Raw genomic sequence first — 10970 nt, forward strand, 5'->3', positions numbered from 1 at the left:
CTAGATCTAAAGTTAGTATTTTATAATGGATTAGTGATAGTCATCGTCTAATTTGAATTCATAGGTCTAAAGTAACTATTTTATAATGCGTTTAGTCATAGTCATCATCTAATTTGAATTTCTAGGTCTAAAGTAAGTATTTTATGATGGATTAGTGATAGTCATCGTCTAATTTGAATTGTAAGGTATAAATTAAGTATTTTATAGTGCGATTAGGCATAATAATCGTCTAATTCGAATTCGAATGTCTAAATTATGATTTTTATAATGGGATTAGTGGTAGTCATCGTATAATTTGAATTTCTAGGTGTAAAGTAAGTATATTTTATAATGAGATTAGCGGTAATCATCGTCTAATTAGAATTCATACGTCAAAATAAGTATTTTATAATGCGATTAGTCATAACCATTGTCTAATTTGAATTCTTATGTCTAAAGTAACTATTTTATAATGGTAGTAATCGTTTGATTTGAATTCGTAGGTCTAAAGTAAATATCTTATAATGGATTAGTGGTAGTCATCGTCTAATTTGAATTCCTAAGTCTAAAGTAACTATTTTATAATGTGTTTAGTCATAGTCATCGTCTAATTTGAATTCGTAGATCTAAAGTAAGTATTTTTATAATGGATTAGTGATAGTCATCGTCTAATTTGAATTCTTAGGTCTAAAGTAACTATTTTATAACGCGTTTAGTCATAGTCATCGTCTAATTTGAATTCCTAGGTCAAAAGTAAATATTTTATGATGGATTAGGGGTAGTTATCGTCTAATTTGAATTTCTAGGTCTAAAGTATATTTTATAATGGGATTAGCGGTAGTCATCGAATAATTAGAATGCCTAAGTCTAAAATTAAGTATTTTATAATACGATTAGTCATAACCATCGTCTGATTTGAATTTCTAGGCCTAAAGTAACTATTTTATAATGGTAGTAATCGTCTAATTTGAATTCGTAGGTTTAAAATAATGGTAGTTGAATGGAGATTAAACGATTTATATTTTAAATTATGTAAGCATATTTTTTTTTTGGTACAACACTTATGTAAGCATATGAAAGTACAAAATTTTTCCATTTACAAATATTTACGTATGTCCTTTGTTGAAAATAGGTTTGCTATAGCCAACAACTCAAAACCGTCTTATCTTAATTAAATGACTTATTTTAAATTCGATAAATTAGTTTCAAAATATTCATAATGTTTCTTCCAAGTCTAAATTGTCTAATAATTTTTTTTTTAAAAGTCTTGAATTTTTGACTTGATGAATGCAAATAATCGCTAATCTAATTGCTGAAAATTGAGATACCTTGTATGTTGAGGTGGCAGGATTTGCAACCGTTAAGATAATTTTTAATATTTCTTTACTCTTTAATATAAGAAATTTTTTATTTTTAGGATTTTTATTTTGTCTTTAGGATTAATTAGAAGTTGATATGATATGTTTCATTGTCTTACGTGACTCACTCAGTTAAGTCTATGTCCCCAAGTTTTTGTATATATCTTTTTTTTATATATAATAAAGAGATACGAATAAAGGATGAGGGCGACGTCTGCTTTATCCTATGATATCTAGATGTTCTTCGCTTTATAAAAAAAAAAAAATTAGACTCATGAAAGGATTGACGTATTTGGTCAATTTTTTAGACCAAATACATTAATCTATCTATAAATCTAAAAAATAAACTTGTTTTTATATTATTACACTTATTTATTTGTTTTCTTAAAATGATATTTATTTTAGAAGAAAAGTAATAATTTTTATAATTTTATGTATATGCAGGAAGATTGGGTTTTGTGTAGGGTGTTCTACAAAAACAGAGAAGTTGCTACAAAACCAAGCATGGGTAGTTGCTATGATGACACAGGATCTTCATCACTTCCAGCATTAATGGATTCTTACATAAGTTTTGATCAAGCTCAATTCCATACAGATGAATTTGAGCAAGTGCCCTGCTTCTCCATTTTTTCTCAAAACCAAACAAACCCTATCTTCAACCATATAACAACCAATAATATGGAACCAAAATTACCTATATCCAACAATAACAATGCAACTACATTTGGAGAAGCACCTTATAGTTTAGACCCTTTATCATGTGATAGAAAAGTTTTAAAAGCTGTTTTGAGTCAACTCTCAAAAATGGAAAGAAACCCTATTAATAATCAAATTCTAAAAGGGTCATCACCAAGCTTAGGAGAAGGAAGTTCTGAAAGTTACTTATCTGATGTGGGTATGCCCCACATGTGGAACAATTACTAATGTGGTTTACTTCACTCCTATTTCAAATTTCTTGGTTTGGCTTTCCTCAAGTTTAAGAAATCGGATTTCTACGGATGTTGCATTACTCACTCCATCCCAAAATATAAACAAAAAGTGGTCAACCAAAATGGATGTATTTGGTTAAAAATTTAGTTTAAATACATCCACTTTGATTGACCATTTTTTACTTATATTTTGGGACGGAGGAAGTACCATACTGCAACAATGGTAGAGAATTTAGGTCTCGTGTTAAACTACGTAGGTGAAAAGGAATCTGAATCCTCTACAACTGCAATTGCAATATGATGATGTAACGTATTCAATTTCGATGAAAAGTTACACGGTCAAAAATAGGAGTATTGAAGGGGAGAAGAGGAAATCCATTGTTTTAAGTCATGATAATAGTATCTAAATATTTTTCTCATGCTGTTAGCTATTGATATATAAATATCTATCCACATGATATGTCCCATTATATTAGAAAAATGGGACTTTGTAATTGGAACTTATAAATTGGTAGTTCATTTTAGTAAATTGGATGGAGGATTATTTTTCTTTTGTTAAAAATAGATCAAGAATGAGAAGGCCTTTTTAGAAATAAGACATGTCGTAGATTTAGGGTAAAATAATATCATTTGGTCTTAGTTTTTTTTTTTTTTTACAATGAGTTGGGAACGAACCCGAAACTTATAGCGTACTATCCAAAATCTTCACCATTAGACCAAATCTAGTGGCTTTAATTTTTATAAAATAAAAATGTTACTCCCTCCAGTCTCGAATATAAGCAACAAAAAAAAAGTCTCAAATATAAGCAAAAGTATACTACAATTATTATACTTATTATCAATATTCCAATTATACTCTTAGATTTATGTTTCTAATTTTTTATTAATTAAGCATGTAGGAATATAATTACTAGGAGACACTTAGACTGTTTGATGACAGTCAGTCATTTGAGTATTTTTAAGTATTATTTTATAGTATTTTAATTAGTTTTTAGTAATAAGTCATGGTCAAAAAGAAGAATATTTGAAGAAATTGACATAGCAAAAGTTTGAAGACAAAAGGCAAAAAATAGGTAAAACACTTCAGAAAAATTTCAAAGCTCAAAATGCCTTCACCTCTGTTTTTCTCGTGTCCCCGGCTTGATCAAGCAGTGGCGCGATTTGTCACTTTCCAATTAGGTGACATCAGCCACGCCTCATGATGACACAATCCAGCTATACTAAATGACGTGTCAGTCACACATATACACATAGGAGGACGCAAATCGCTACATAGGTGCATTCCTATGTATGAAATTACTCACTGTTACAGCCTATATATATATATAACTCTTATTAGGAAAAAAAGGGATTACTTCTTGGAGAAAAAACATTACGCCCAGCAACAAGACGGATACAATTTTAGGGTTTCGCCGTCTTAGCTGCACTAAAAAATACTATCAAAGTTCTTGGTGTTCACTAACAAACTTTTTCTCCTTTTCCCTTCTAGAAAATGCTAAAAAAATTTAATGAAGATTGTTGTTATAAATGCTTCAAATGAAAAATTGATTTAAATAGCTTATGTCAAAATGTTGTTATAAGTATTTCATCATTTTGTCACAATTTTTTTTTTTTTATTCTTAAAATTTCAAAAATCTCTAAAATAAGAAGTTATTTCAAGTAAAATTTAATAAAAAATATTTTTGAGAGATATTTCTTAAAAATCATGTGATTTTTATTAAGTTGAAATTTCTAACATGAATATTTAAGTCATGTTAAAATCACTTTTTCAATTTATAAATTTAAAATAACTTTTACTATTTTAATTAAGTCATAATAAAAATCATTTTTAAACATACAAAAAAAAAAAAAAAATTTAAAGCTAAAACAAGCAAACGCTATATGGCTTGTAGTGCTACGAAATGATAAAATAACTTCTTTTTTTTAAAGTTAAAGGGTGTGTTAATTTTAACTTAAAAAGGTGATTTTTCCTTTGTAATTTTTCTTTAAAAAATTCATGATAACTTAGTTAAAAATAATAAAGTTATTCCAAATTCATCTTTTAATAAATTAAAAGGGGGATTTTGACATTCAATAACTTAAATATTTATGTTAGAGATTTTAACTTAATAAAAATGTCAAATTTTTTTAAAAAAAACTATCTAAAAAATAATTTTTATGAAAAGTCATTTAAAATAGCTTCTTTTTCAGAGATTGTTTTGAAATTTTATGATCTATAAAAATTTATAACAAAATGATGAAATATCTAAAATGACATTTTGAGAAAAGCTATTTAAACCAATATTTCATTTGAAGCATTTATAAAAAAACATCTTTGTTAAAAAAAAATTAACGCAAAAACAATACACTATAATAATTAATATCCATTTTTAGAAAAAGCTAACACAAACATACCCAAAATCTCATTATTTTGTAAAGATAAATTCTTTTTAAACTGAAGGTACTCTTGAGCTGATGCAATTCACGACTCAATTTTTTTCAAAGATAAACAAGTTGATCTACAAGCTATTGAAAACAAGATTGATAAAAAAATTCATCTGCCATAGAAAATGATATAAAGATACAACTTTTTGTCATGTACAAGCTAAAGATAGCTAATGATACAAGCAACAATTTCAAATTTCTAGTCTTCTGCTACTGTTTACTATTTCCACCTAACTATAGCATAAATCATTTACATCAATTCCATGATCTTTGAATCTGGTTTTGGACATCGTTGACGAGATACTTATAATGGATTTTATCCTCCGATGTACCCAGTACAGTTCTGCACTATATTTCCAAACACACTACTTTAAAAATTCTTCACACAGCCTCTTCAAGTGGGACCAAATTTTTTTAGTCTTTGCCCCACAAAGTGCACACACAGAGCAGAAACATTCTCAAGCCAAAACGAAATCAACCTAGTTAGCTTGGAAATATTTCTGCCTTGGATAATTACCGTTAATTATCAGTATACTTCTAAATAAAATAAAGTGAACCAAACATATCTTGAATAAACATTATTGAAAATTGTACTCATAGCTTAAACCTTTGTGAGAATAACCAAAGAGCAAATCTCCAATGTAAAAAAGAATTGCAGCTTGCTCAACAGTAAAATAACCAAGTGTACACTTGTCGCTTGTTATGTATGAACAGACTATTAATACCAAAAACATACTGCAAATGCATAATTAAGGCTTTGGTCATTTGATGACACCACTCAATTCATCCAAAAGAAAATGAACAAAAATAAAAGCTCCAGTGTTCCAATAGTCAAGCTATTCAAATAATTTCCTAATCTAGCAATTAGTGACCCCACAGATCACAGTTTTTACATAATCAAACTACAGTGTTACCTTCTAATCTGCAATTATTTCCTTATTGGAGTCACAATGTATAAGAAAAATTCTGAATCTGCTATGTTCAGTTTTTGATAGAGTAAGCACGAGGCTTATTTCTAGATGAAGATGAGTTAGAAGAGAATATGAAGTTGCAAAACGATGGTGGAAGATTCCACTCATGTGTGAAGAGTGGAAAACTCAGGTAACTTGATTGGATTCATGAGACATGAAGATAAATTCAATGTTTGAAATTAAAACTATGTCCAAAGCTTTTGAATGATTTGACTTTCCAAGCCAAATCTGGGAGAAGTCCAAGGCTGATTGGTCAAGAGATAGGTGCTGCTAAAAATGAATTGAGATTTGGAAACAATCTGATGTGGCGGCAAAGGAGACAATGTATGCTTAAAGAATAATAAGACGAAGTGGCGGGTGGTAACAGAGCATGGAATTAGTATGAAAAAAGAATGGATATGGAAATATAACTCATTAGACATAACATAATTGCTTATTAATGTCTATCAGAGGCAAGAAGACACTTGTAACCTTTACGATTAGGAGAATATCACAAGAACACACAATCCTTTGGATCTATATTTAGATTTTACGATTAATGTAAAGATATAAGCAATAGAAAACAAGCACATCCAAAAAGATATACAAAGACTTTAAATTAATAGCCAAACAGTCATTGTAGAGCAGTGCATTGGGAATATCGTCAGGACTATAGCAAACTAAGGAGTAACTTAAAGTATCAAAATCTGTTTTTCCAACTCAACTAACTTGGATAGGATGTTTGAAATAAAACTAGTTCCAAACTTTTGGCATGATTCGACTTTCCAAACCATATATGGTCTAGACATTATATTTCCTTGAATACTACACTACCAGATCAGATATAACAAAACAAAACAGTGTTACTTCGAATTTTTCTTCTCATCTAACGGGCATTTTATAAGTCTCTCCAATCCAACAGCTAGCCTTAATCACTTTTTCAAAATTTTAACTTCATTTTAGAAGAGAAAAAAAAACATTAATGTACATATCCATGAACTAAAAAAAACCAATTTTTTAATCCTTATACCTTTTTCTTCCTCCTCTGAGAGTTCTTCAATTGGCCTATATGTTGCATCAATATACAGTTTCTTCGAATCCTGACACAATGTTTCCAAACACACTAATGTAAATATTCTTCACTTAAACACACTGCAGAAACTTTTTTTTAACCAAAACTAACCCAACCTAGTTAGATAATTACATTAGAAATACTAAAACATAGATATATTGATGTCTATGACAATTACTGTTAATTATTCAGTATTAATAATAAATTAAAGTGAACCAAACATATCTTGAAAAACAGATTTTTAAAAGTTGTAATACTCCCTCCGGTCCTTAATATAAGAGACTTTACTTTTTATATTCATTGCAAATCTAATGTATCTAGTCAATAATATGGACTAGATACATTAGATTCTCAATGAATCTAAAAAGTAAAATTTATCTTATATTAGGACCCGGAGGGAGTAGAAATCAGTGTGATGTCTCGTGTCGTGAGCTTAGCTCAATTGGCAAGGACATTGCATTATATATGCGGGAGCCGGGGTTCGAACCCTGGTTATCCCATTTCAAAATCAGTGTGTCGCTAACCAAACAACAAATCTCCAATTCAAAATAGAATTACAGCTAACCCAAAGCACTTTGAATATAAATGTGTACAAGCAACACTAATGCTTATGTTCAGCAAGTCCCCAAAATTATACTATAATAATAAGCATATTCAATTAATTCTAAAGAAAATTAGAAAAATTAACACCATTCAATTAATGCTAAGTCCAACATTCCACATTAGAAAAATTAACATCATTCAATTAATCCTAAATCCTCTAATCACATAATTTCCTAATGTAGCAATGAATTACCTCCTAATAATGCTCTATTTATTGTTGCAAATAGACAAATTACGAACACCATCAACAATACCGCCATTATTGCTGCAAATAGACATACTCCGAACACGGTCGACAATGCCACCATCAACATGACTCCCATCAGCAAACCCATAGAAATCAGTTATAAGTTTCCCAATTGAAACAAGCTGATCAAAGACATAATCAGGGATACAATCAAGAAGCATCTCAATTTTAATCTTCTTATCACGGTCATTAACGGCGTCGTTTTTGAGAATTTCAAGAATCTTATCAGCGACGAATCGTACTGTACTGAGTGGCTGACCGGCGAGTGGTTGTCCGGGGAGAGGCTGCTGGATGAGGATAAGGAGAGTGTCGTAAGCAGCGCGGGTTTTCTTTGTTTTTGGCTGGTAAATGCCGTCGTCGACGACGGGGAAAACGATGGTATCTTCTTCGATTGTGTTGAAGGGATTGGTGAAGGATTTGGGTTTGGGAAATTCGCGGGAGGGAGGGGAGTGGCGGAGTTGAAGTGCACGGGGGTAGAAGTATCGATTGAATTGAGATTGCGCCATTTTTGGGATCGATTGAAGAACAAGAACCCTAATTGCAAATTTTGGAATCTGATACTTTGGAACCTGATACTGATTTTCGAGAGAGGAAAAACAAACTTATAGTGTTTACTTTTTTGGTCTAATAAGGTGTTTGGGCTTGGAAAATACAAAAACCTAATTTTTAGGGTTTTAAATAACGTCTCTATTGCGTAAGAAAACAAAAAAACCTTTTTATCTAATGTCTTGCTAAACAGTGCCCCCGGACACTCTTTAAACATTCTATGTAAAGAAATAATTTATTCAAAAAGTGGAATATTTCAATTTTTGAGGCGTTGACTTCACACATTTCCATAAAATTTTAACAAAAATTTACTATTTAAGATGCTTAAAGAGTGCCCGGGGGCACTGTTTAGCATTTTCCAAATAAGAAATAAGAATGTCAATTTTTTTTAATATTTTTTTTTAAGAAAGTAGGAATGTCAATTGTCAACAACCTCTCTATCTGAGTACGAATATCAATTGCCCCAAACTTCTTTCGGGAAAATTTTCTCTTGTATGCCCATTTCTATAGGGAAAAATATCTCATTTTTTGATTTCCAAACGAGATTATTTCCGCGGAGATCCACAATTACGAATGAAATCGACATCCTAATCTAAAGAGTGTGATACATTAAAAAATAACTACACCTTACATTCATAACCTTAATCTAGAAGACGGAACGATACATCTCACCCTAAGTTAAATCTATCACCTTCCCGGACAATTTTGTTTTTTTGGTAGTGCTCCTCGGTTAATTTCTATTAAAAATTTGTTTTCTAATACCCAATAAAATATGAGTATGTGTTCATGTAAGCGTGCGGGAATGCGTACGTGTGCATATACAAAAATATAAGGTAGTAATTTGTATAAAAAAAGGGTAATAAGTTCATATAAGTACTTTAGACTTCACCTATTTTATTTTTTATAAGCTATTCTTATTTATTTTATTGTAGTGCTACTAATACGATATTTCTTGCTTGTGTATGTGAGGTAAACTAGCAGGAAGAGAGCTAGCTTTCGATCCTGAAATCGAGAGAGAGAACACTCAAGGCTACGGAAAGCAGCCCGGTTAGCTCACTCGGAAGGGAAGACACGTATTGAAGTGTTTAGTTCTTTATTTTCTGAAGAAAGGTAATTTAAACTCTTGAGGAGAAAATTATATATGCCAAACGCTAATCCACCACCCAACCACCTGGGAAATAAAATTTAGATTTATATCCCTGCAAAATGTAAATTTTTTAAAAAAAGTTCCTAAGTTGAATTTTATGCATATCTATCCAATTTGAAATGTATGTGTTAATCATTGACCGTGTAATTTTACACTGACGTGAATTATATTATATATGAACTATTAAAATTAACAATTTAGTAGAAACTCAAACATTTGCTTCAAAAAAAAAATAGAAACTCAAACATATTAAAATTATTTAAATAAATAGAATTAACAATTTAATAGAAACTCAAACTTTTTAAAATTTATATTAAAATTATTTAAATAAATAGAATTAACAATTTATATTAAAGATAAAAAAAAGTTAACCAATTATGAAAATTCATATTTAACTCCTTTTAAGTTATGGCAACCCTACGCACCAAAACAATTCAATCGGTAAATAAATATGCCTTATCAGGAATATTTTGGTTTTGATGATTGACAGACAAAAGAAGTTCGAGAATGACAAGAATGCAAAAAGCGAAGATGAAGATCAAGCATCAAAGTCTCAAGTTTTGGGTTTTTATATTATGACTATTTTGTAAGTGGTTAAAAATTTTTGTTGAAAATATATCACACACTCGCAATAATTAATTTTATTTAAACATGATTTTGCATAAAAATATTTTGGCATAATTAATTTTGGAAATTGCAAATTTTTTTTTGTCAAGTAGCCAGGCTAGAAAATCCACCTTAAAGGTGAATAAATGGAGTGTCCAGGGTTCGAACCCTGGCTCCTGCACATACAGGCCCCGTTTGGATTAGCTTATTTTTGAGCTTATGCAATATAAATTAAGTTTTATACTATTTTATAAGTTCACACTAGTGAAAATTGTATCTTTATAAGCTATTTTTCCATAAACTACCTTGACAAACTTATAATAATACATAAAAATTGCATAAGCTGTTTGGATAAACTCAAAAATAAGCTAATCCAAACAGGCCCATATTCTTACCAACTGAGCTAAGCTCACGGGGACGAAAATTGCATAATTGTTTTTAAGCTCAAATTTTTTTTGCATGACTTAAATCAAACTCAATTGTAAAATTTTTTTTTTTTTTTAAGAAACCTAGTGGCTAGAGCCTCACAATCACAAATTTAAATATGGACAAATGTTGGAACATGATATTGTTTTTTAACATAATTGAATGCAGCATCTCATGAACAAATAAATAATTGAAATATTGAATGTAGCATGACCATAATGGATTATATTCTTCATGATCGTATATATATTGGCCATTTTGTTTAGTTAGTAAAGGAGGATATATCAAGCTGAAAGAGGAGATATTAGAAAACCCTGCCTAAATAGTGCAACGTCGTGTCTCGCTGGAACTATACGATCTTTTAAATGCAGTTTGCATATGTAATTATTGCGCAGTATTGCTGATGTGGTAGCCTCCGCAATCGCACTACAATTGTTGTGTGATTTTCATTCACTTGTACTACTACATCGTAACCACATCAACAATTTCGGTCATGTTGTTCAAATTTTCTCACCAAAGAAAAAAATGTATATGAACCTCAGATCCTAATTTGCTTCAAATATTTAATGAAAATTCTTGCTGTATTTTAAGCACATTCAAACCGGTGCTATGGGGTAAACTAAGACTTTGTAAATAATGTAGTGGCATAGTGGTGTTATTTTATATAGTTTGTGAAATTTTAA

At 30.1% G+C, this 10970-nt stretch overlaps 2 protein-coding genes across 2 annotated transcripts; one reads left to right on the forward strand and one right to left on the reverse strand.

Moving 5' to 3' along the window:
- The first annotated feature begins 1759 nt into the window (after positions 1–1759).
- Positions 1760–2792, forward strand: LOC123897171 (NAC domain-containing protein 21/22-like). Its single transcript, XM_045947695.1, has one exon. It carries the CDS (start codon positions 1770–1772, stop codon positions 2259–2261), a length of 492 nt encoding a protein of 163 aa, XP_045803651.1. The 5' UTR covers positions 1760–1769; the 3' UTR covers positions 2262–2792.
- Positions 2793–6677: 3885 nt separating this feature from the next.
- LOC123897170 (DExH-box ATP-dependent RNA helicase DExH12-like) lies at positions 6678–8178 on the reverse strand. Its single transcript, XM_045947693.1, has 2 exons — positions 7509–8178; positions 6678–6740 (listed from the first exon to the last, which is right to left on the reverse strand). The coding sequence occupies exon 1, from the start codon at positions 8066–8068 to the stop codon at positions 7523–7525; it is 546 nt and encodes a 181-aa protein (XP_045803649.1). The 5' UTR covers positions 8069–8178; the 3' UTR covers positions 6678–6740; positions 7509–7522.
- Between the last annotated feature and the right edge of the window lie 2792 nt (positions 8179–10970).

The sequence above is a fragment of the Trifolium pratense genome, linkage group LG7 (genome assembly GCF_020283565.1).
Source record: "Trifolium pratense cultivar HEN17-A07 linkage group LG7, ARS_RC_1.1, whole genome shotgun sequence".
NCBI classification, from domain to species: Eukaryota; Viridiplantae; Streptophyta; class Magnoliopsida; order Fabales; family Fabaceae; genus Trifolium; species Trifolium pratense.

What these genes read in the sequence shown, in the direction of transcription:
- LOC123897171 (XM_045947695.1), top strand. Translation starts at nt 1,770, where the DNA reads ATGTATATGCAGGAAGATTGGGTTTTGTGTAGGGTGTTCTACAAAAAC.
- LOC123897170 (XM_045947693.1), bottom strand. Translation starts at nt 8,068, where the DNA reads ATGGCGCAATCTCAATTCAATCGATACTTCTACCCCCGTGCACTTCAA.